The sequence below is a fragment of the Trachurus japonicus genome, chromosome 23 (assembly GCF_045865225.1).
Source record: "Trachurus japonicus isolate A0001 chromosome 23, Traja_1.0".
NCBI lineage: Eukaryota > Metazoa > Chordata > Actinopteri > Carangiformes > Carangidae > Trachurus > Trachurus japonicus.
The window spans coordinates 18,051,534-18,078,992 of NC_140929.1; the positions used below are offsets into that span (position 1 = coordinate 18,051,534).

At 42.2% G+C, this 27,459-nt stretch overlaps 1 protein-coding gene across 3 annotated transcripts in view; it reads left to right on the forward strand.

Moving 5' to 3' along the window:
- ptprz1b (protein tyrosine phosphatase receptor type Z1b) overlaps positions 1–27,459 on the forward strand; it is a 100,990-nt gene that overhangs the window by 54,169 nt on the left and 19,362 nt on the right. For 2 of the 3 annotated variants that reach the window (XM_085769822.1, XM_085769824.1), the window contains exons 3-14: positions 13,321–13,500; positions 15,894–16,045; positions 17,743–17,838; positions 17,944–18,010; positions 18,526–18,683; positions 21,294–21,444; positions 23,305–23,489; positions 24,619–24,745; positions 24,918–24,970; positions 25,376–25,888; positions 26,932–27,115; positions 27,210–27,428. In XM_085769822.1, the coding sequence (XP_085625948.1) occupies positions 13,321–13,500; positions 15,894–16,045; positions 17,743–17,838; positions 17,944–18,010; positions 18,526–18,683; positions 21,294–21,444; positions 23,305–23,489; positions 24,619–24,745; positions 24,918–24,970; positions 25,376–25,888; positions 26,932–27,115; positions 27,210–27,428 (2,085 nt within the window). The remainder of the gene's footprint in view (positions 1–13,320; positions 13,501–15,893; positions 16,046–17,742; positions 17,839–17,943; positions 18,011–18,525; positions 18,684–21,293; positions 21,445–23,304; positions 23,490–24,618; positions 24,746–24,917; positions 24,971–25,375; positions 25,889–26,931; positions 27,116–27,209; positions 27,429–27,459) is intronic. The other variant, XM_085769823.1, reaches the window with a different exon arrangement.

Below are 27,459 nucleotides of genomic sequence, written 5' to 3' on the forward strand. Positions count from 1 at the left end.
CATTTTAATGAGCCTGTAAAATGGAACAGTCTAGTTGCGTTGCTGTGATGTAATCAGTCTTGAATGCAGCCAGTGAGCAATACAGCCAGTTCATGTTCAACAGACACAAACAGGAATGATCTCATTGGCTAAAGTCAATTGAAGCAGGTGCTGCTAATGAAGCACAGGTTGTTTTTAGTGATGCACCGAAAATGTGTTATTTACTTAATGAGTGTAGTTTTAGAGGAAGTTAATTGATAGGCTATTTATTTACAAAAGAATCGAAGCTCCCATAATAATCGAATCGAATCGTGAGATACCTTGTTGGAACACCCCAGTGTGAAAACACCCATTGTGGCTGCACTTAAGTTTTTAAAGGAATTGTTATATATATACATTTATATTTATATTTATATAGTATATAACATATTTCATTTTGCAATCTTTCAGCAGCCACTAATAGGCCAGTCAGTTACAGGCTTGTAGGTTATTCATGAGTGGAGAATTTTATTTTATTTTATATTGTGCATTGTTGGAATGTCAATGCTCAATAAATATTTTCATAACAATTTTGTAATTGATTTATTATTTGAAGCATGAATGCAATTGCAATGCCTTTATTTTAGTGAGGTAAATACACAGTCATGGCCATTAACGCAACGGTACTAAAACTTGTCATAATAATTAGGGCCACGGGCAATCGCACCGGGCTATGAAATAGCTGCAGGGACCAAAGCCCGGGCACTACTGTTATTGTGTGGATTTTTTCTTCCATAATATTATTTTTCATCTTCCGGACGATTTTCGATTCGACAAATTATATATCAAAACGTGCGGTTCGATCGGGATCGGGGTGCTATTACTTTTCTCAACAGTGTACGAATTTTTCGCGACGTAAGTCGCGATTTACTGCGCAAAATTTTTGCATGTAAGTCAATGGGACGGGCGGGAAAAAAAGAGCGAAAAAGACCAATCATTGGAGTTTAACAAACGTCTACTGCTCAGGCATACTTTCACCTAGAGACTAAAACTTTAAACAGTAGACACAAGTCTTGTGTATTGTCGTATTACTCCACATTTTGATAGGTCATATAGTTTTTGATCAATCCATGATCAATGACCATGAGCATTTTTGGAGAAATTATGAGATTATAATGGTTGTGTATTGCATGGAATGTTCGTGTCAGAGCACGTGACATCATCGGTTAGAGTGGGAGAGAGTGAAGAAACATTCTGTATTTTTTCTGGATAAACTGTCAGCACGGCCACAATTTACACTCTACAGACATAATTTTTTCAGAATTTGTAAGACAAACTTGTTATCTATCAATTCATGTGCTCAAAATATCAGAGAGACTTACAGAACTTACAGAATCAGCCTCTGAGTGCGGCCACGTCTGTCCCTGCTCCTCATTGAGTCCAATACAAATATTTTCTGAGAGAAGCAGAACGGCCTGATGTTTTAAAACTGCCATCCTCTCCAAAATATTTACTGTAGAAACACCAAATCGTACCGAAATTTTCAGTAAGTCCTTAGAGCAACGTTGATCTGTGTTTTGTTCTGATAGGAGTTACCGTTTTGTCATGCTAGGCCTAAATGTGAGACCGGTGCAGAGGCAGAAAATGGCTCTTTTTCTCCACGTTTCTGTCTGTCTCAGCCTGCGGGGGCCCCTATCGCCGTGGTAACCTCTTTGATCCTCAGGCCAGAGCTCGTTAACTTCATAAACAATCCACCTGGCGCTCGTTTAAATGTTTATAAACACAGACACAGCTAAATCAGACTGACACAGGATGCAGCTACTAACTAACTATGTGTCAAGTCAGTCACACACACACACACACAGACTCTAGAGCTAGCTTCATGTGATTAGAGTCTCACACACACACACACACACACACTCTAGAGCCAGCTTCATGTGATTACAGTCTCACACACACACACCATGTGATTACAGTCTCTCACACACACACACACACACACACACACACACACACACACACACACACACACACACCATGTGATTACAGTCTCACACACACACACACACACACACCATGTGATTACAGACACACACACACACGCACATACACACACACAACCTAATGTGGTTACAGCTCCTCCATATCAGTGCTTATAGAAAGATGATCATGTGTCTGTCTGATCAGCTCTGTCTTGACCTTAAGATCGTGGGTTTGATTCCCATGTTGACAGAGATGGCACAACCCGCAGTAGCTCCCGTGGCCCATTCAAAATTTCCCGAGAGGAAATTTTCTAGTTTCTTTTGGTGTTTCGGTTTTCGGCCTTGGTTTCCTCATTTTCGGTTTTCGGTTTTGGCCCAAAACTTGCTCTTCGGTGCATCCCTACTTTTTCTTTTTTTATTGCAGTAAGATTTATTTAGTCCATTATTTAGATTTCTTTCCTTTAGTTAGAGCTGAGATCAGTGCAGAGAGTCTCCCAGTGTTTAATATTTAACTGAGCCCGGTCTCATCTCAGTGGAGTCTCGCTCCAGAGACTTTTTCATGTTCGTGTCTAGACAGAGCCATCAGAGATCACATGAAGAGCATACGGTGACTCTGATTCATGCCCTGAGTATTTTTTTATCTTCTGCACTTTGAATAATCTGACAGGTCTGATTGTCAGATTCGCCGGCTGCTGTCATTACCATATAGTAGATCTGGCTGGATGAGTGATGTGCGAGTGTGTGTGTGTAGTCCTTTCTCTGCCATTCATAATAGATTCATTTAGTAGCTTAGATCTTGTCGGCTTCAGGCTCTCTCCATTATGTCAGCGTGTGTGCATGTGTGTGTGCATTCAGAGACATTGATTCTGCAGACTAAAGATGACTGAAGTCTCCTTTCACAGAGGAACAATTTCTGTGTGCTCGGGCTGCTGCTGTGTTCTAATCAAAGAGTTTCACTGATTGAAACTCATGGCTCCGGCTCCGAGTCTGACTGTCGCGCCTCAACAGGAAAATCCACCACAGCTCAATGAGCTTTCAGAAGAATACACTGATTTATTCTGCTATGAAATAAACAGTTGTGTATTTACACTAGTTTACACACAAACACACTGTATTCAGCAGCTTGAACCCTGTCAGGTCAGACAGATTCATATTCACTGTAGTGTAACTGTAACACTGGACAACGCAGCACCAGTCTACTCTACAGACCAACTTACAGTAAATGCAGCTGCAGCCATGTGGGAGAGGATGAGACAGAAGCAGGAGGCTCTGTGTGCACGGAGCCTGCAGCTCTTTATAACAGATATACAACCAAATCCTGTCACAACAGTTAGGCCTGTCACAATTATTACATAGTCGCCTGATCGCAGTCATTTTGCATAATAGTGAAAATGGTTTCCATTCATCTGGATAAAAACAGCTGGATGAAACAGAAATGTCAGATTTCCATCACTATTTCCTCGTCGTGTTCCACCATTTGAGGTTTGAATGGTCTTTTAATGACATCATCACATTGAGCCACGTGAGTGGAGCACCACAAACTGTTTATCTGGAGGAGCTTCATTTCTAATATTTGACAACTGCATTTGGATGAGCATCTATTGACAAGAGCATCATGGATTCAGTTGCAAAGCCAATAAATAAATTGTCTCTTCTTCTTCTTCATAACATGTAGACTATGTGTATGATTAAACTATGTTCAGGCTTATACTATAATAGCGGCAGATAATGATCAGAAAAGGACAATTAAATTGTTAATCGCAATTATTTGTATGACAATTAATAATCAACTAAAATGTCATGATGGACAGCTAACAGCAGTGTGCTGTGTAACAGTAAGGTGGTGGTCATGGGCAGGTAGACAAGACAGCAGTGTCATTAATAGGAATAAGGCATTGACAAAAGTGTGTTGCCATTGTTGTACAATGTGAGGTATAAAGGTACAGTCAGAGTGAAATCACACATGCTCTGCTACAGAGGATTTTTAATTTGTGTCACCAGCTGTGCCCGTCCTTACTGTTGTATTGGAAAGTGTGGTTCCTGTTGCCCAGCAACACCAGAAACTCAAACCTGGGGTTTTAAGGCCCTTGATTTTGTACCAACAGCGGTAGAACCGAGCTGAAACCTACAGTATACATTAAAAAGACCGATGGTCAGGCTCTCTGTGCCTACTGTCTGTGTCCATAACTGATGCTCTTAGGATCTTGACCCGTAGGAGAAGAGTCACAGCTAGCTCTGCATCATGCAAACACCTGCTAGCATGTTTATTGTTTGCTGACTACCACTGACTGCAGTTGGAACTAGTTACTGAAAAATGTGTTTGTTTAAGTAAACTAAATGAAGGTGAAGTGATTGAAGATAAATTGATTCCTGATCATTTAAAGGAGACATATCCTGCCCCTTTTCCACAAATTAAAATAGTTCCCAGGTGTCTTAAAAACATATCGGTGACATACTATGGTCAAAATACCCCAAGGATCAAACATCACAGCTCTTTTCATCCTCTCAAAACAGCCCTGTTCAGAATGGCTGGTTTCAGTGTCTGTCCCTTTAAATACAAATGAACCACTGCTTGCCCCGCCCCTTCTACTGGTACCAGGTAGAGGTGGGGTTATGCAAATTCGAATCCTAGTTACATCATTGCCAGACAACTGAGGGAGCAGCTCATAAAACCACATGGATTTCAACCTAGGGAGCCTGAAAATTACTGATTTTTTTGTCAGTTCTCACATTATGGGGCCAGAAGGCAAAACAAACACCCAAATTTATGTTCAGGAGCCTTATATGTCCCCTTTAAGCAAAATGATAACTCCAGCTCATCAAATTACTTTTTCATATAGTTATAGGCCTAAATCAAACTATATGCCATCTCCGTGGCAGGGACAGCCAGAGCCAGAGGCACATTGTTTCAGGTTGTCCATACATCTGTCCCTCTGTCTGTACATCCCAGTCTTGTGGGCAGTATAACACCTCAAAGGAAGCTCAGATTTGAACATTCACCAGGACTGATTAGATTCATGGTCATGGTGAGTTTAGAAAAGGTGTTTTGTCCTTGTAAATGCAATATCTCCATAATGCCTTGTGAGAATTTCTTTTAATTTGGTAAAAACATTTGCCTGGACTCGAGGACTAACTCAAATTTGGTAGCTAAAGGTCAAAGGTCAAAGCAACAGTCAGTGACCTTACAAAACAAGATTCTGGTCTTGTGATTACAAAATCTGGAGAATTTAGAAAACACCTTTGAGCCATGAGGGGGTGATGCTAGTTTCATTCTGTAGACTAAACAGTTAGCCTGTTTAAGTAATTGGGCTATGAATAATCTTTAGTAGTTATGAATTATATTATGATTATTTTATCCGTTCTCAAACTTTGTCTAACTGCAAACTGCTAAATCATTGAGGAGGCAGAGGGCTGTCTCTAAATAAAATGAGGTTAAACTGCTCAGCTACTTCTGCCTCATGCTGCTTAGACAATAATGCAGATTCGGAGGCAGGGTGGGTTAAACTGAGCCAAGAGACATTTTCTGTTTTTAATATTTGATACATATTCAGCTATTTTTGCCAGCGGTGATGCAAACAGGAGCAGACAGTCGCCAGAAGAGTCGAGGTCTACATTATTCAATTTAATAATCCTGCATGTTTTCTCAACAGTTAGCTCTCTCAGCAAAGCACAACCTTTTCACACAAACTAAAATCAGCTGTGTGTGTGTGTGTGTGTGTGTGTGCAGGCATTAGCGCAGCACATGCACCGTCCAAGGACCTTTGGTGTCAGCTTCAGCAGGACAGAAACTCAGTACATAAAACACCTTTCTGTGTTAATGAGCCCTTTTTATACATCTGCAACACACACCGTGTAGTTTATGAGGGTAAATACACACATTCACACTCACACACTCTCCTCCTCCGGCTCCTCTGCTTTTACCAATTATGTCCCCTGCAGCTGTGTCTCCTCTGTTTGTCCTCTCTGCACTCTCCTCCCCTTTCATGTCCCCTCTCGTCTCACCCCTCCTCCCTTGACGCTGAGGGGTGAGTGTTATGGTCAAGAGCTGCAGCATCAGGTGTAAATGGTTTCTGTCTAGACCACTTTAACAGCTGGATGCTCCTCTGGCAGTTGCAGAGAGCAAAGTTCCTCCCCAAAGTTTCCACACGTCTCCACTCTTTCTTGACTTTATTTGATAAACTAGAATACACTTAAAGGGATAGTTGGCCCATTGCCATAATCCCGTCATAGCAGTAGGTTCGTTACCTTTAATTGTCGGTGCAAGCTATTTTTAGAACGGCGGAGCAGAGCCGTGAGCTGCTCAGAGCTACGCTACGGAGGCTCATGGGATTTCTTGGTTTCCCTCATCAAACTCATCAAATACACAATCCAACAACTCCAAAACGCTCTGGTGGACAAGTTGTGATCTGCACATTCACCACACTATGAGATAATAACAGAACGTTAGGAGACAGAGTTGTTTTCGAGGTAAATTCATGCAAAACTGCTGATGCGCATTCCCGTCAGGGGCAGTTTTTCAGCAAGCAGTCTCTGCATTTGCCTCGAAAACAACTCTGTCTCGTAATGTTCTGTTATTATCACTTTTAAAGAATTCATATACAGTATCCAGATTGAGTCTGTAGTTTAAGAAATGAGTGCTGAAATCATTCCTCTTCAAGAGGTGTAATTACAAAAAGAGCTCTTACTTGTTGTATCACTGTAACAAGGGATGTGGTGATAATGTTTTTCTTTGCCACTGATTCTGATACGATCATGTTGTAGGGCGGCTGTGGCTCAGGGGGTAGAGCGAGTCTTCACTAACCGGAGGTGGTTCGATTCCAAGTTCCTCCAGTCCAAATGTCCAAGTTTCCTTGGGCACCCACTCTGATGTGTCATCGGCTGTGTGAATGTGTGTAAATGATTAGCTTCCTACGAACAGCGCTGTATGAATGTGTGTGTGAAAGGGCAAATGTGACAAAAACTGTGTAAAGCGCTTTGAGTGGTCCAAGAGACTAGAAAAGCTCTATACATGTGCAAAGACCACTTACCATCAAGTGAATTGGGCCAGTCCACAGCCAGTAATGATCATTTTTGGCTGAATTGCAGATTGTTCTGTCTTAGACCACACCACACCATGACACCACACAGACATGTTGTTTTGTTTTAGTGGTCAGCACATTGCACAGAGTTAGAGGTGAGACTGCAGCACACAGCCTCAGACAACAGAGTGTTAACCCACAGGTAAATCCCTATTATCTACTAGTCACATACTGTACAGGTGCATCTCAGTAAATTAGAATATCATGGAAAGGTCCCTTTCAGTGGTTCAAGTCTAATAGCCCCAACAAAGTTACAGTGTGCATATATATGGACAAACTTTTCAGGAGGTCAACACTTCCATATTAAAAATGATTTTTTTTAAATTTGGCTTTTGTAATATTCAAATTTGTTTGTGATTCTGAATTTTAGGTCTTCCTTAAATGTAAGCCATAATCATTACAATAAAATAAAATAAAATAAATAAAGACATGAAATAAATGAACACATGCTGTGTGGAATGGGTCTATATAATGTATTAGTTTCACTTTTTGAATTAAATTACTGACATACATGTAGGTAAACTTTTTCATGATATTCTTATTTATTGAGATGCACCTGTATATTTTTGATAATTGGCTGATCAATCAAGGCATCCCTAATTAGACCCATACTGAAATATGCTCAATACGTTCTCTCTCAAAGCCTTATTAATTAAAATCTAGTATAAAAGCTGGAAGAGCCTCTAAATGCAAGACAAGTTAGTGGGCTATAACAGCAGAGCCAGCCAGATAAGCTGATGAAGACAAAGAGGGGAGAGGATGAAACTAAACAATACTGATTCTAATTTATGATCGTAAATGGCAGACTCTGCTGGGAAAGACTCCAGATTACAGAGACAACAGGTAGAACGTCTTTACACCAGCAGCATCATCAGACTTTATTCTGGGACGACTGAGGAAAAATAAGTGGAACTCAGAGATGTGAAATGTAATTTCCATATTTAATCATCTAAATTTGACTTCTTGACTGTGTGTATGTGTGTGTGTGTAAGGATTTATATAAAGGCAGGAATGTGTCGCTTTTAGCTCCAGGGGAATTTTGTTTTATTCCCTTTGCTGTCATGGCAACAAGTCGCTGACAGGTTGGAAAAGAGGCATAGGAGTAATTCACTAAGTGTGTCTGTGTGACTGTGGTCTGGTCTGATGTGGTCATCAACATGCTCATGACCCGCTGTGATTTCACTGGCACACACACACACACACACTTTGAATGTGTTGTCTTTTGACCTTTAATTGCCACTGAATGACTGTATGTTCTGTAAGATGTGGAGGCTTTATTCTACTGAGCAGGTCGATCTAGTAGATCTCTAAAACCCACTTACACTAAAAATAATTGTTTTAAACCAACTCAAAATATATTGAATCCATTTCCGTTCAGACTAAGGAGACACACACAGTTGCAGGGACCAGTATCACCACATGCACTTACAGAGCACACACACGGTGGCAGTAGACAGAGTGAGCCATCAGCTGGCAGACTGGTAGAAATGAATATAACTGTGCTGATTGAAGCTGGAGCTGATGAACACCTGTGGTCTGATTGTGGAACTGATTCCACTGCCAATAAAAGAGCACATACATAGTGACTTGGAACTACAGACAGGACCAGTGTGAGATTTTGGAAGGAGAGCATGAGCTTGAGGTCTCTCTGTTGTAACTGTGGTTTGTTGTTTGGCTGAGGATGGAGAGCAGGGTGCCAGGAGAAGGTGGGCAGTCCTCTTCTCTAACTGACCCAGGGCTGCTCCATCACTGCATGTGTGTATTTTTTGCTTTATGAAAACCTATGAATGTGAATGTGGCTTATAGGGTAAAGAGCTTTGAATGAAAAGCTCTACAGTCAATTTACCAGCATTTATTGGTTGTTACATGGCCTCCTGTCTGTCTGATGCTTGGGTGTCAACGACAAGTCTGCTGGACTGTTAATTTCTCTGTTAATTACGTCATACATCATATATAAGTATAAAAGACTTATATATGAGGTATGTATGTTGTATGATGTAACCAATCAATTAACAGAGAAATTAACAGTCGACAGTTATGTTTCCTTTTTTTGTTTTTTACAGAAACGTGTTCATAAAACTGACATAACACTGTCATAACCATGACATGACACCTTTCATAAACATTAATGAATACTTATGACAGTTGTCATTAAAGCAGAAGTATGCGATCCGGTCGTTTTGGCTAATGCTGCGTTCCAGGCAGGCTTTTGAAACCGTAAATTACAGCTTCAAGTCACAACTTACGACTTTGTAGCGTTCCAGGCAACCCACTCGTGTTTTTCCGACCTGTTTTACCTGTGAAAGGGCACTATAACGGCCACTCGTAACTTCTGACCCGTGAACTCGTACCAGATCGAACTGGTACGACTTCACAGGTCGGAAAAACACAAGTTACGGGTTGCCTTGAACGCACCATAACAGTCCTCGTCCCTACGTCGCCCCATTCACGCGCATCCCTTGGCTGCACACACAGCCCTTCATGCCGTTCTCTCTCCTCATTGGATAAAACTTGTAGGATACGAGAAAAGTTTTCTCCTCGGCTCAGAGCAGAGGGACTGACAGACCCGTGTTTCGGTCCAAACACTCTATATAAGTGATTGCTGTTGGAAGATATAACTATTTAAGACTTATATTAACACAAAAATATTGCTTACTTCTGCTTTAAGTGTCATTCGGTAAGTTATGTCACTTTTGATGCAAAGTTGACATTGTTTGAGATGTCCTTGTTATGAGAACTTGACATAAAGACAACATAACCTGTCATAGCAGACCTAATTGCCAAACTTGAAAAATTATGTCAAGTTGTCATAACAAGGACATCTCAAACAATGTAAGTGAGATAACTTACCGAATGACACTTAACGACAAGTGTCATATTCATTGATGATTATGACAGGTGTCATTTCATGGTTATGTCAGTTTTATGAACAAGTATTCAAGTAAAGTGTTACTAAAAAGAATAACAATTATATCCACTAACACCATCCCTGACAACAATGACAAATGACAAAAACGAATAGCAAACAAACAAACAGAAACCTGCAACAACAAAGCAAACAAAACGAAAAGGACAGGGCAATATGTGATGTAATGTAAACATCATACACATCACACTTGTGAACATCAGTCCCTCAGCAAACTACAGCTGCACGCTGACAGCAACACAACAAGATCAAACTGATACAGTGGAACTTGGATTGATCTCACGTGCACACACACACGCACACACAGTCAGGAATGTGAAGCCAATACTTGCTAAGTCATGTGTGACCAGTTACAGTTAAACCATCTGCCCTGACCTCATTAGACCCATTGTGTTTACAGTGTACTGTAAACTCCAACAATAACAAGGGCTGAGAAACAAATGCTGCAGAATGCCACTGACTAATGTATCATTATCACTACAGCACTGTGAGCTTTTTGCGGCTTCAGTCTGTTTTTCCCCTCCCCTACTGTAACTTTACTGCTGAAATATTAGTAGCATGATAAATGTGCCTAAGTGGGAGTTCTCACTCAAGCCTGGAGGACAGAGCGCATGAATGGATACACAGTAAATTAACATATTCACTCATGCAAACCCAAGAACTGCTCCTGCTCCCATGCCAGCAGATACAAGAGTTCGGTGCACACGTAACCTGCACCTGTAAATGAATATTTTACACACAACAATGAATAAGACGACGATGTATGTGCATGTGTAAAAAAAAAAAAAAAGATAAAAGCTTTCAGATGTTATGTCAGATGACGATGGTGTGACATGCAGTCATGAATAAATTCACACTTGTGTCTTTAAATGTCTGAAAATACAAATTGTAAATTCAGTCATGCTCTCATAAATAGTCATTTCTGTCACACAAAGACATTTTGGAGGCAGAGCGGGTGAGATTTAGCATGTGATGCATGTTAAGTGTGCGTGTGTGTGTCTGTTATAGGAACAAGCACTGAAATTGAAATTGAAAAAAAAATATATACCTTTGCGTCTTTAATTGGAGTTATTGTGCTGCATGTTTGGCTGCAAAATCCTTTTTCAATGTTGCCAAAATTCTCTCATGTGGAAAGCCTCTTTAACATCAATAGGTTTAAACAGAATTCATACATTCATGCTGCGCTCTCTAAAAACAATTTACAAACGCATCCGCACATGCACAGGACATCAATAAATGTACATAGAATATAAGGTGGGCAGTCATGCATTAACAACAAACATACACACACAGATTGTGCTAGAATAAAGTGTGACCTGAGGCCAACCAGTCATGTTTGACCACAGTTTGACCATCTGCCCTCGTTAGAGCTGACCTCATGTAGCAGATGGTGGAGCAGCACACCACATCACCATGCTACACCTCTTACTGTAATGTACACGTTCACTAAAGGTGTAAGATCAAGCTTCCTGCTTCTCTTCTAGTTAATCATTTTGTTGTTTGGTTTAATATGAGGTGCAGCATTTTATTACACATCCAGGACGATCTCATATGATATGGGATGGTGATGGTGGCATACCTACTTCTGACTCAGAAGACAGTCATTTTCATAAGGTGCTGAAGTTACCCTGAAGTTCTCTCCATAAAGAGTCAATCAGATTTTCCATTGTGATTTGGATAGGATTTCTCCCGTGGCTATCTACATTTTTACTTTAATTAAAAAGCTCCAGAGTAATTGTGATCGTTAACTACATGACTTGTGACTTGTTACCAGTGAGAATGGAGGCTCTCTGCCTTCCACCTGGCATCAAACCAACCTTGCAGCATCAGTGTAGTACCTGGCCTCCGCCCCGGTGTCCCAGCTCTCTTCTCTGTGCACATGCGCGCTCTGTAACTGGCAATCTTTTGTTTATGACAGTTAAGACTACACAGATATACACGTTGTCACATCGTATACGATATATAACGTTATCCACCGCTCTGTGGATTGATTTTTCGCCGGCTTCGTTGTCAACAAATGCACATGGCCAGGAGGAGGGTTAGCAACACAGAGGAGAGACCAGACTTGCATAGTTCCTCTTGGATCATACTACAAGAATTTGTCCGACAAATTTCTAGCGTCGGGCCCGATTTTGAAAGTCAGGAACGACGAATGGATGTGTAGTGTAACATGACGGACAAGCCACGATTTTGTGTCTAGGACACTCGAAAACTCCCCGACGGAAAGTCTGGCATGTTAGAACTTTTTGAATTTCTTTCTGACATCTCCTACAACGTGAACCTTTATGTTGACCAACTGGACGATAGAGTGCTCTGATGCATTGTTTACTTAAGTAATATCACACGAGAGGGAGTGCCGTTGTACTGTATATCAGCACTGGTGTGATTCGGTCATTGGCACGATGTCACCGATAATCATAACAGCTAACGCTCCTATCAAAACACATCGCCGTCAAAACGTAGGTGTTGCGGCGATTTCTTCTTTTTTTTTCAACCAGGTTTAGGCTGAGAATTATCACTAATTAAACGGACCACGTCAGGTCTGGGTTTTAATTTTCAGGTCCGTTTATAACTGTAGCAGGCAGCAGAGAGATGGGACAGCTCCTATATGGGGAGCGTGGCTCTGACTTAGCTCCTGTACAACCGCAGAGTGATAATGTCTGTAAAAAGTCCCAGTGCTGTTATACTGTATATCAGCACTCATGGAATGTCTCTTGTCCAATCAAATTACTTGGTCGGAACTAACTGTTGTATATGTGCTTCATGTGCTCAGTATAAGTGAATGGTTTTGAGGTGAACACATTGGTTAACGTACCTCATGTCCTCTGTGAAGATCAGACAGTCAGACCAGGAACGGCTCCACCATCGTTTTTTTCTCCTTTTCTTTTTGGTGTCTGAGCTAAAGACCACTAGCATCACACACAGCGCTATGGTAACCATGATCGACAGTTTGTTGTGACGGCTCCCGATGGCCTATGAACTGGCTCAGGGTTGTGATGGATAATTGGTCAGGGTCCTACTCATAGTGTTGCCAGTTTCCTGACCAAGACACGGAAAGAATTTATGATCATTTAATCTGACGTGGTGAGCATTGTGAAATGTAGTCTAAACCCAGCCTTACAGAAACACATGTCAATCAACATTATGACAGAAGGCAGTAATGTGTAGTGAGTATAAACACAGGTAATCCCTGTCAGTAAGATTGATGATCAGCTCCTTTTTCACCTCCATATGAGTTTGGACTAATGAAACACAAAGAGCAATGTGACTGACATTAAATCTATAATGTGATATTTACTTGCAGGTTGTTGTTGTGTCTCAGTCACTCAGGCTGTGGCGTGTTGATGTATTAACTGTCTCCTCTTGTCACTCTCAGGTGCCCTGAACCAGCGCTCCTGGGGGAAGAAGTACCAGTCCTGTAACAGTGCCAGGCAGTCTCCTGTGGACATCGACGAAACCTTCACCCAGGTTCGGCTGCAGTACCAAAACCTGCAGCTAGAGGGCTGGGACCAGCTGACAGCAGAGTCCAGCACCATCCACAACAATGGGAAGACCGGTATGTTAATGTTTCTCCTGCAGTGGTTGATATTAGACATTTGGAGAGGGAAGTCTTAACAGTTCATCTGAATTATGGGTTGAATCTAGGTTAATGTGTTAGCAATGCCATCCTGCAAGAAACCATAGAAGCTTTGAAAGACAAGCAACATGTAGTGTTTTTCTTCATCTTTTCAAAGCCAGACAAGAGCTTATTGAAGCAGGGAAAGGATGGATGTAGCAGAGCCTATGGACATGATTGAGACATTATTGTAGTGCTGTAAAACACAACATCCTAATCCCTGGACGGGGGAAAGAAGCTTAACTTTTTCAGATGCAGGGAAAATATCACAACCTGGAGGTTAATGAAGAAGACGGGCAGTGAGGATTTAAAGGAGGAAGAGTCAGAGGATGAAAGAACGGGAGACGGAGAGAAAGAGTAATTCAGAGAGAAGCAACCAGAGGGAGGAGAGCTCTGAGAGATCGTGTGAGGAAAGAAGGAAGATTAATGTGATGAGGCAGAAACTAAGCAACAGAAAAGAGGCAGCAAAAAAGAGAGGATTAAATGTACACACACACACACATATACATTTATATATATATATAGATATAGATATAGTGAGAGGGGGGAGGAGCAGGCATAGAGAGATGAGGATGATATGAGGGGAAAGTGAAAAGAAGAAAGGCAGAGTGAAGTCTGGAGAGAGAAACAAATGAAAGCTGTCTGAGCAATCTGCACCATCTTTTCAATATTGCCTCGTCTATGCGTGTGCGTGTCTGTGCTTGTGTGTATGTGTGTGTCCTCTATATGTTAATGGTCTTAAAATTGATCTCCTTTTTCTCTCTTGAGGCCACAGAGGAAATTGCATATTTTAACAGATGCTGTGTAGCTGCCATGTTATTATGAGAGAAATATGGCGGCTCCATCTCTGGCTGACTGCTCAGAGCGTCCTACAGTCAACACCATGATAACATGTGTTCAACCATTATCCCTGTTTGGATTTTGTTGTCAAACAAATTCTCTTAAAAAGCCTCAGTAATGTCCACACAGTTAGGAGAGTGTGGAGGCATTGTTATGGTAATTATTTAACTCCTCTGAGATACCATTGGAATTAAAAGTAATAAACTTATTAGTTTAATCAGGTCTCCATTATAAGCCTCTCACTGATGGAAACACTGTGTATTTTTGTCACCTCACTTTTGTTCTGTATTATTTCCTCACCTGCAGTCCACCCAGCTCCTTCAAGGGACATTGTGTAACTTATCCTGTTATCTATTCACGAAAATCGATTATTTTGTTCAAAAATATGTTTTTCATTAATCAGTAATCACCCCAATCAACAAACTGAAGTGTTCCGATAAGCTCTGAATTTACCGTTCATTCATATATAAACGAGCGGGTAGGTAACGGTAGAAAACCATGGAAACTCACCGAAGACACCGGAGCTGTCGGCTCAGGTCGAGGTGGCGTCTGTGAAAAGTCACCGCGGTAACACAGTGAGGAGGAATGGAGCGTTACACTGATGCTGCATTCACGTGCAGTCGGGCAGACGGCCGTCGGTAACAAACCAGATGTCATTTTAGTCACAGAAGTCGAGAGAAAGCCGGTAAGACGTGGGTCAGGTAAACAACACGACATCGCCATGACAACATATTGTCACGTGTATTGTTTTTCCTCGTGTTGACGGACCACTTGTTTACATAGAGACTTGTTTATGCCGTTACGTGCAGCAGCTGTCGTCCGTCTGCCGTCTGCCCAACTTCACATGAATGCAGCATGAAAAATATGTCTGAGTTGCTTGCAATATACAACAGCAACGCTAAATGGGAGTAATTCCTACACAATGTACCTTTAATGATTCCCAGTCATCTTTTTACTTGAAATTGTGGCCTACACAGGCATTTGCCACAGTCACACCTGTCTATGTCCCATATTTTAGATTTAAAAATATGATATTTATTATTTACTGTGGGTGAACACATGATGTTTAGTGAGAGATGTGCATCCATATTTTCCAGCAAAGCAGCCAAAAACTATTTTAAAGTGAATAACTTTAAAATATGAACTCAGACAGACAGAGATGCTTTGAGTAGTTGCTAACACCAGAAAACTATGTGAATGCAGTCCATTCTTTTCCCGACTGACAATCAGTTTTAACTCATGATTAGAAACTACTTGCAGTTGACCTGTCAGTCTAACTGACTGTTCCCTGTTCTGGCTTTCATTGAAAACAGCCTCTAGTATCAGTTAAACTACTGTATCTCTACAGCTGTTAGACGTAATGGTCTCCGCTCGCTCCTGCTCCAGTGAGTCAACCTCGACCACAGCTGCGTTTACCTCCTGCGATTAAATTAAACATTTTATAAATGAATCTGTAACATGATGATCTGATAATGTGTAATCATGTGTTTTAGTGGCCATCGATGTGGAGGGGGAGTTCTTTGTGAGTGGAGGAGGACTGAGCTCCAGGTTTCGTGTCAGTAGAATCATCTTCCACTGGGGGCGGTGCAACGCCACATCAGACGGGTCCGAACACAGCCTCAACGGGATGAAATATCCTCTGGAGGTAAAGAGGGAGCCTGTGTCTCTGCATGCTGTTCATACATGTGTCTAAATCCAGAGTCCCCCATTTGGGGGACTTGGAGACATGCATAACAATAACAGAGCCCCCAGTGCACTGATTATGAAAGAATATGGTCATATTATATGTCAAATTAAACAGCAGAAGCTGGGCTACAACGTGTAAAAACCATGTTTATATGACCCAAACACAGCCCAAACACTACTCAGACAAACAACTAGACATCAAACTTCATAAAGCACCTCTGTGTGGACCCAGTCGCCACATTTCTGGCTCGTATACTACTGTACATTATGCAAAACACATCAGCGACCTCTCATCTGAACGTGAACATCGGGGCGTCCCCCAGCAACCGCGGCTAACACAGCAGCTAGCAGCAGCACGGCAGAGGGAGAAGCCAACAACCAGCAAAGTCGAGCAAAAACAGACACTGCGTGGCCAAAACATGGTCGTACATTTGCTCTTACCTTTGCTGTTTTGCCGTGAAAAGGTTGTGTTATGGGTAAATCCACAATATTTCCAGTTGAACTCTGCCTAGTGTTTACATCTGAACTAGCCGGGCCGAAATCCGACGGCGCTAGGACCCTGTACGGAAGCCTGCACGGAAGCCTGACGGAGCGCATACAACCCCACGTTGGCCTGCACGTGGATCTGCTGATCTGATTGGTTCATGGCTGTCACATGGCTGCCAGTGCGGCCAATCACATCGACCTGGGTCTAGCGTCATTCTCTGCTCTCTAATGGTCACAATGAGCCGCCACTCACTCGAATCGACCACTCCGCTGCAGAGATAGAGGCTGAAAGCCAAACCCACCCAGAAGCTGCTCTGAGAGTGCAGCAGGGCGCAGAGAGACTGAATCCACTATGTTAGTTATTTCCAATCGGTTCCAGTAGATTTATTTTCAGTTAGTTTATCCAAATTGTGTGAAAATAAAGATTAAACAATAGTTTATAGTAGCAGGTGGTTCCAAGCTGTGCCAAAAATGGACATTTTGGAAAGTTCGCCTGGATATTTTGTAGTAAAATCTCAATCATTTTGTCCTGCTTCAATTAATCAGAATCAACCACTGCAGAGACAATGTTCACATGTTGTACAATGATTTTATAGAGAGTTTGAGCTTCATCAGCATTATTCTAAAGGGCACTCATCAAAAATATGATTTTTTTTTAGGCAAATATTAATTTTATTAATTTTTTTCTGTGTGTCATCTTCATTTACTCTTCACCAGTAACAGATATACTGAAATTTACACATTTCAGCAATTCCTCATTTTTTTCCCTTTACTATGACACCAAAAGTATTCAAATAGACCTTGTGGTTGCAGAGATATACTCATTTTATTATGGATATGCAATTTTCGAGAAAAGGCCTAAAAAATAGGCTGGATTTTTTAGGTAAGGTTAGGTAAGCTTTACTGATCCCACATGGAGAAACTATTTTACCACCAGGTCAAAAAATAAATAAAATCAAACAGCCGTCAAACGGCACAGAGACAACAGACAATATAAACAAAATACAAGACGCACAACAAACACAATAAGGCCAATGAAACATGATCTAAAAGTAGGACATAAATGAAAAAGAGAAGGACATGACACGACCACAGAAGCGTGATAGAAACTGAATACCACTACAGACTATGCAGCAGTCCCTCTAACCTGCCTGTTTCCTGCTCCATCAGATGCAGATCTACAGTTACGATCCAGATGATTTCCAGAGTCTGGATGCTGCTATCAGAGAGGGAGGGAGGGTGGCCGCCCTGTCTGTGCTCTTTGAGGTCAGTTGGTTTGTGGTCCAGTGTCAGACATGAATCTGCTTCTCCTCAAATCTTCTGAAAGTCACATGACTGGCACCTGTTTGAGTCCCATGTTCTTGTCCTCAGATCAGTCTGGATGAGAACGACAACTTCAGCCCTGTTGTAGATGCTGTCAACACCGTCAGCAGGTTTGGTAGGTCACGTCTGTGTCATACTGTAACAATTAAGGCATAGCTGCAGCATCCCATAATAAAGATTGAATAAATGTATTTCCTGTGTGAATGTGTGATTATAAATCAGATCTAGGTTCTATATTAATATAGTGAAAGCATCAAAGCCTCAGTTCGCAGAGAAATGCACACAGCCTGTATTCAGAAACTGAGCTTTAAAACCAGCCGTCAGGACTTCTGTAACTTTGTGATGTCACAACAGGGAGGCTTCAGATTCAGTTTACCTTTTTACCTCTCATGTCATTGTGGAAGAATTTCAACACAACTCAGAGCTAAACATCCTTGAGGCTAAAATAAATTGTGGATTAAATTCAATTTCCCAAGAAAGCTCTGCATCAAAGCTGTGTTGGTGGTGCAAATTGACAGTTATACAAATGTTAGAAATCTCTCATCATCTTGTTTCAAGGTGCTTGTTCAGATTTGTTATTTATTGTTATCATCTATTGCTGAGATGGCTTTCTTTGTTTGTTTTTACCAGGCAAGAGTGGTTCACTGGAGGCCTTCACCCTGCGCTCCCTGCTGCCTAATAACACAGACAAATATTACATCTACAACGGCTCCCTGACAGCCCCTCCCTGCTCGGAAACAGTGGAATGGGTTGTCTTTAAACAACCAGTACCCATATCTGAAACACAGGTGAGTAGGGTTCTTCACACATACACACACACACACACACACCGTATAATGTAAAGATGGATGTAGCCTCCATGCCGTCAGGGAGCTGCTCCACTGTTGCCACCTTGACAGTGTCTGACCCAGCCCCTAACTTCCAGCTAATCCAACAATAGTCAGAGAGATGTGGAATGCATATGTTCCAATTAGCATAGTTAGTACAGCTGTATCATGCTCAAAGGCTAACCCAAGGTGAATTCTTTCTTTGGCGAATTATCTAGTGAACAGGCTAAGCTAACAAGCCAGGTATAGTGAGTGCAGTTCTGTTATTATCTCATAGTGTGGTGAATGTGCAGGTCACAACTTGTCCACGAGAGCGTTTTGGAGTTGTTGGATTGTGTATTTGATGAGTTTGATGAGGGAAACCAAGAAATACCATTAGCTTCCGTAGCGTAGCTCTGAGCAGTTCGCGGCTGCGCTCGGTGATTCTAAAAATAGCTTACACCAACAAATAAAGGTAACCTACTGCTATGACTATAGCGATTATGGCAATGGGCCAGTTTGCCAAAATGTTGAACTAACCCTTTAATAACTTCAGTAAGATAGGTGAGTTGTATAAACATTCAGGACCTGTCAGTGGAGGAGGAAATTAGCTGTAGACCACAAGGTTTTTTTGGCAGGCTGTAAACATTTTTCTGCTGTGAAGATGGACACTTTAAAGGGAACAGTATTTCCACATTTCTCTCATCAAACTAAATACACAATCCAACAACTCCAAAACACTCTGGTGGACAAGTTGTGACCTGCACATTCACCACGCTATGAAATAATAATGGAATGTTGAAATACTGTGCAGCTTGTATCTCTGCCCCGCTGATCTAAAACAGCTTGCACCGACAATTAAAGGTAATGAACCTACTGCTATGACTATAGGGATTATGGCAATAGGCGAATTTGCCAAAATGTTGAAATATCCCTTTAACACGGGGGTCTACATGGGGACTGACTTACTGTTGGTGCCACACTCTAGTGGCCAATCAAGGAACTGCAGTTATTGTCACTTCAGTGCTGGCATCATTGATCAGCTGCCTGGTGTGTCATTAGGTCAAACAGGCTCAGAGCTAACAGCCAAGTCATCTTAAAGCTAACAGTGAGTTTCTTGCTAGATTTGATCATATCCATTATTTTTGAAAATTGTTCATGAGCTCTCAGTCCTTCCAACACATCCATTACTCCAATAGTCAGTCCCAGCAGTCATTTTAGGATGAATGCATGCATTATGAATTTGCATTCAGAACTCTAAATGGAATTTCATAATGCACTGACATGCATTTATTTATTCTCACTTTATATATTGAGATTCATTGTTGCTCAACTTGTTTTTTAATAAAGGCATTCTATTTTATTCATATATTATATAAGTGCATTTAACCAGAGAAGACCTCAGAGAGATTATAAATCTTTCAGATGACCACAGAAGTTTAGAGGTTATGCAACACATGGAAGCTACTTTTCTCTTAAACAGTTTTCAGCTTAAGAACCAGCTTCAAGTGGCTCTCTGCGGTCCTGCAGATATTGGCTCCATTTTCCAGCTGAGGAGGTTGTTGAGTGTCCACTGTCACTAACCACCAACGCATTTTCATTTCTGAATCTCAACATCTAGAATAATGTTTTTTCTTGCCCGCAGAGTTGGAATAAAGAAAGAAAAGACTTGGCTTGAGTGTTGCTGGTTTTCACTCAGTCATGTACAGTAAAAGCTTCTTTTGAAATCACTGACAGCTGCTACTACGACTAAATGGATGCAGCATTGTGTGTGATGAGAGCCTGCAAGCTTTATGATGCAAATTCTCAATTTTTAATGTCAGGCACTTGCAGTCACACTGGTGTAGAGCTTTGATATAACACAGAAAGACATGGGCATATGTTTTTTTTTGCACAGGCTCATGTAAAAGTCATAAAAATATCAGTGGACGTTGGCTGTAGTGATTAGTTCAAAGACAAGAAATGACTTCTCTTCAGTGCTGTCAGTGGCTGTACTGTAGTTTGCAGCTGGTTTCAGGTCAGCCATCTTTTAACATCTGTTGACAACACTAAGACCAAAATGTCACACCGAGCTGATGCGATGTGACAGGCTTAGTCGAATGTGAATTTACAGAGTGGGGTTTTTGTATTGTTATAATCTGTCATACAGCGGCAACACAAAGTGACACTGCAGCACCACTGATTCCATTTAAGGAGGATTCTCTCTCTGTCTGAGGATGAAATCATCTGTGTAATAACCATCAATTATGTAGCTGAATAATAGAGAGTGGGTAAGGCCATGCCAGTGATTGTGTGTATATTCTTTGTGCGTGTGAGTGTGTGTGTGTTTGTAAGACTGAAGCAGGGGTGGTAAGGCACGTGCACATCGTAGCCAACCAAAAATAGAGCAGTACTGTGCCTCTGCCTCTGCCTGGCACCAAAACAAGCCTCTTAAACACACACACACACACACACACACACACACACACAAATAAATGTTTCAGTTTCTAGTTTATTTTGGCAACTTGTATGGAAACAGGAAAAAGCAAGAGGCACATGGCTCTCTGCCTCTGTGTGTTCACCCTCTGTGTGTCTGTGTGTGTCTGTGCCCAGTTGGAGATGTTCTGTGAGGTGATGACCATGGAGCAGGCTGGATACGTGATGCTGACTGATTACCTCCAGAACAACTTCAGGGAGCAGCAGCAGCAGTTCATGGGTCAAGTGTTTGCCTCATACACCGGAGTGGAGGATGTGCTAACACCAAGTATGTCATCACACACACACACACACACACACACACACACACTTTCACAAGTTTCTTTGTGCTTTAGCTCTTTTCTAACTCTACGTCCTGATTTTGTAGGTTGTACTTTACCAGTGCTCCAATGCTACATTAATAAAATGTCTTGCCTCTTCTGATTGGCTCACTAACCTGAGATATAAAACCACAATGACCTGGACTTGGACTTTATTGTCATTCAGAATTTGTTCACTATAATCCACCTTTTTCCGAACGTCAAAAACATAAGCCAGTTTAGCCGGTTTTGCTCTCCCGGTGGAATTTTATGTTTACGTTTCCATGGTTTCGGTAGTTGCGCTAAATGCATGGATTTTTTTTTTTTCAATGAAAAGCTGTAAAACGCATGGATCATCACACCAGCTTTTAACAATGGATATCACACAAACTGACATCCATGTTAAAAGCCAGCGTTAATAGATCCATGCGTTTACCGCAACTATGACAAAGACTGAAAACCTTGGAAACGTAAACGTACAATTCCACCGGAAATTCAAAACCGGCTCCCGGTTTTGACCATAGATGACGTTCGGAAACTTGTGGATAAACAGAACAAAATTCTATTTCAGTGGCTCCAGAACAGTGCAATGGCATAGGAAAGAATACAATACAATAAAAATAGGTTGATGAGGCTAGGTATAAAAATATAGAAATTCATCACAAAAAAGGGGAAAAAAACTAGACTAAACTAAAAAAAAAACAGGTTCTTCAAATCACAAATATATTTTCTAATGGACCAACACTTAAAACACAGGAGAAGAAGAAAATGTGGGACTGCTAAAATGTCACCTTGGTCCTTTCATACAGTAGATTAAACCAATAGAAAAATGAGCCTAGTAAATGAATACTGCAAACAGGAAACATTATTTTCAAACAAAATAATGGTGTTTATGACCTAAGCCAGGGGTGGCCAACCTGCGGCTCACGAGCCAATAAGAATGCGGCTCCCCAACTTACAGTAAATAAATTTTTTTTTTTTTAAATGGTGCTTGCTCGCTTCAGCCAGTTCACGTGCAGCTGACCAAGCTGTCAGAGCCTCTGCTGTTCCTCTCCTGACCCAAGCTGTAATGTCTTTCTAGTGCTTTCAGTGCTCAGCCTGTTTTGATAAGAGGAAGGATTCGTATATCAATGTGACATGATATGAAAGAATTCCTCCCTGGTAGTTTACTGTGCTCGGCCCAGAGCTCTGAGTCTCTGTACCTGTTTAATTTCCCCCCAAATTTGGGCAGCTTGGTGGAGAGAACTCAACCCCCCTCAGAGATCAATTTAAATTATATTATTAATCATATTTTTTTCCAATGACTGAAAATATTGCCCTTATTCTGCTCACCCTGCAGCATGATCATCAAAAGATGTAGTTCACGATGCTCTCCATCTTCATAAAGTCGCCCCTCCAGTAAAGCGGGTCTTTTGGGTTGCCAGGGAGCTCCACTTTGTAGTTCAGTGGCCCTGCCTCTCTCAGCACAGGCAATTTATTTTGCTGCTCTTTTTGAAATTGAAATAAAGTATTCAGAAATTCAGAGAAGGGTCTTTTTGCCTGTAACAGATTCATGATCCCATAGAGACACACACACACACACACACACACACACACACACACACACACACCTCCCACTCACTTCCCGTCTTGGCCTTTTTAAAATGTATTCCTGTTTTCATCCATTTCCAGTGCAGTCGATTAACATCACGTCACCTTGAGCAGCACTGAACGCAGAGATCTTTTTCTCTCATTTTCTTCCATCGAATCCTCACAAACTAATAATTTAACATAAAATAACATAAGTATCTCCCTCCCTCTCTCTCTTTCTCCCCCTGTGCTGTCTCCAGTCTGCAGCTCAGAGCCGGAGAACGTTCAGGCCGATGCCCAGAACGACACCACCATAGTGGTGATGTGGGAGCGTCCCCGCGTGGTCTACGACACCACCATAGACTGGTACACCGTCACCTACCAGAGGCTGCAGGGCCGGGACCAGAGCAAGCAGGAGTACCGGACCGATGGAGACCAGGATGTGGTAGGACAGACCAAACAAAGGCAGCACCTGGCAGCCACTCACCAAAGAATGCATCTCCATGCAATTATTTTTGCACCGTTTTCCACACACAGGCTCATGACTTACACAGGACAGGAACTGGATTGATCAAAGTGATTAATTGATTGTTAGTGACGTACGGTCAAGCTTGGCCTCTTAAAGGGTCACTGCATCCCTTAATGTGACAAGTAGTTTCTGTGTATGTCCACAAACCTTCATCAATATTCAGATCACAAGCACAAATGAAGGACGGTGAATGACTTAATTTGCTTTATAGATTATAAATTATATTACACATATGTATTCGTTGTTTCACAGTAAATATTCCACCATTTTGATAATTTAAGATTTCATCAATAGTTTAATATGTAAAGAACTCTAATCTCTCAGTGAAAAGCATGAAGGCTGACATTTATAATACATTTCTATTGTCTTAAAGGTCCAGTGTGTAATATTTAACAAGGTTTATTGGCTAAATCTGAATATACTACCCATGAATATATTTGTATAAGTGTATAATCACTATAAAATAAAATTAATTTGGTTTTTGTAGCCTTATAATTATTCTTTTATATACATACAGCAATTGGTCTTGCTTTAGAGAGCGTCGCCATCTTGCGGCGCCATGTTTGTACGGCAGCCCGAATGGAAAATCCAACCAGCCAGAGAGCACGTTTTGCGAGTTTGGCGTTCATAAATAAACCAACAAAGAAGAAGGAGGAAACAGCAGACATATGGTAAAATGGTTTAGATCTTCACCTCATCGCTCCATGCTCCTGAAATACTCCCAGTCGTCTCAGTCGTGGTAAACAAGTTGTTTTGTCCTCGGAGGCCACCGTCACTTTGCCGATGGGAGGGGTGAGTGCGGGCGAGTGAGTGAGCGCTGCAATCTAGAATCTGAACGCTAGATGTCACGGTTTTAACGGCCATTTTACACACTGGACCTTTAAAACGGTAGTTATGCAGTCAATAGTGACTGATGTGCCTGAGTTCATTAAAAAAAATACACAGAATAGTTATGTGTCACTCTCTGACTTCTCTCTGAGAGTTGTGTGTGTCAAACATAAAAAGTCTTGGATTCACTCATGTAAACTGAGCTGTGACTGCGCAGGGCGCCATCATCTCCAGCCTGATGGCCAACAGCAGCTACGTGGTTCAGGTGGTGGCTTTCTGCACCAACGGCCTCAGAGGACGATGGAGCGACCAGATCATAGTGGACATGCCGTTAGAGGACCCTGGTACACACACACACACACACATACACACACACACACACACACACACACACACACACACACACACACACACACACACACACACACACACACACACACACACACACACACACACACAGAATAACACAAAATGCCCCATATTAACCATTTGTCTCTGTGTGTGTGCTTCCTGTAGAAAGTGAGTTGGATCCTGACGCTGTTGCAAAAGATGTGGACGTCAACAGGGAGGTAGGACAGTCTGTCTGTGGTTTCATCTGTGCTGAATTATTGTGCAGAGCTGATTCTCAAACTGTATTCATTCATATCAGTGAGACTAATTATTATGCAAATGATTGTAATTATATCAGTAGAGGCTCGGCGTTGAGTATTTGCAGAGTGGTACCAAAGGTTAGGAGGAAGCGTTCAGCAGAGACGTAGAGAAAAAGCTGCAGCAGAGCAGTGCACACTCTGCTCCTCACAGTGTTAATGGAGACAACTTTACACCTCTCCAGATAATTAAGGATTAAACAAGACAACTGCAGCACGGCTGTGACTTATGATATGTATATACTTATGACAATCATGCACAGTATGTAGCAGGAGCTCTCAGGAAACAGCTCCACACAGCAGTCACTCTGGTTCCCCTCCCTGCAGGTCTGGTCCAAAACCAGATGGGGAAAGCCCGAGAACCAGAATCAGGTGGATCTGGTGGAGGATTTGTCTCCGGAGGACCACAGCCCTGTGGAGGAGGTCCCAGTGGAGCAGACCAGAGTTTACCAGAACCAACCCACACGCCAGCAGAACCAACCAAGAGACCAAACGCAAGCAAACCAGAACCTCCCGGTGCAGTTCAGCACCCGCTCCACCCCGAAGACTCCAGCCGGTTCCACAGTTCTGCAGAAAACTCGACTCAACCAGAGCATGAAGAAGAAGGCGGGTCAGAACAGGTCTAAACCGGAGGAAATGGACCAGAACTGGATCGATGAGGACAGGAGCGACCCATCACAGAGGCCCTTTACTAATGCGGGTTTCGACGGTAATGGAGCCATCTGGGTGAGTGAGGTGACCAAACAGCCCGGCTTCCTCTTCCCGGTTGCCCGGACAACAACGCTGCCGTCGGTCCACCGACACATGACGGAGGAGGCGTCTCTGTCGGAGCTGCCAGAGGTACGTCACCTGACTCTGATGTTCCAACAAACACCTGGGACAGTGAATCTGTATCAGAAACAGTGTTTAGACTGGTAGCTTTTAAAGGGATAGTTCAACATTTTGGCAAATTGGCCTATCGCCATAATCCATATAGGTTCATTACCTTCAATTGTCGGTGCAGGCTGTTTTTAGATCGGAGGGGCAGAGACGTGAGCTGCTCAGCTAACGCAATGGAGGCGCATGGTACTTTCGCTTTTCCCTCATCAAACTCATCAAATACACAATCCAACAACTCCAAAACGCTCCCATGGACAAGTTGTGACCTGCACATTCACCATTCTATGAAATAATCATATAACATTACGAGATGGAGTTGTTTTTGAGGTAAATGCAGCCGGAACTACATCCCAGACACGGCTGCTGGGCATAGTGACTTCAAAAACGTGTGTAGTTCCAAGTATTTACTTCATGTGTAGTAATGTTACATAATTATACATTATTATCTCATAGCGTGCAGGTCACAACTTGTCCACCAGAGTGTTTATGAGTTGTTTGATTGTGTGTATGAGGAGAAAGTGAATGTACCGTGAGCCTCCATTGCGTTAGCTCAGCAGCTCACGTCTCTGCACCGCCGATCTACAAACAGCTTGCACCAACATTTAAAGGCAATGAAACTACTCTTAAGACTATAGGCGAATTTGCCAAAATGTTGCTTCAACACTAGAACCACCGTGGGGATGGAAATTAGCCACTTGGCTACAATCCCACATATTTACACAACAGTGTTCCTATGTCTGCCAGTCGATGACTTTTCCTAAAAGTGTGTTTTACATCGTCTGGTGCGTTTTCGGGATTCTGGCATAAAAGACAGAGAAAAAAAAGAGTGGTTTTACATAGAACTGCCACTGGTCATTTTGACCTCCATTCATCCTAATGCAAAAATGGTAAACAGACTACATTTATATAGCCATATACTGTACATTATATAGCCAGTCATAGGTTCTGCATTGTTGTTGGTTCTAGTGTGAATTCAACCTTGTCTCATTGTCTCCTCCTGTCAGGATAACAGTCCACCAGACCAAACCGGTGAAGGTGAACTCCCCTCCCCTCAGTCGGACCTCCACACCCCTCCTGTGGAAGAAATCCAAGTCACGGACATTTTCTACGAAGACACAGTCAACAACTTCCCAGGGGGAAGCACCAGCACCTCCGCTGCATCAGGGTCTGCTGCCGCTGAGAGGCCAGGTCAGATCTGACAGGAAGACGTTTTTCTCCTCTTATTATATTGTGACGCTGCCTCACATGTTTCATCACTGTTCGCCTCATTCTGTCCCCACAGGTGACGAAGGAGACAAAGTCTCTCAGGTGTCCTCTGCAGAGGGCGACGCCCCTGTCAACAGGCCCCTCCCAGAAACGGTCACCTCGGCTCCCTCCCCCCTCTGGATCACAGCACGGGCGGCGACGGCCAGCAACACCCTGGCCGACTCCGTCTACAAGTCATTAACCACCACCTCTCTGCTCAGGGTGCTCATGCACACCACCCAGCCCATGTTCAACGGTAGGACAACACACTCTGTTTTTATTATATC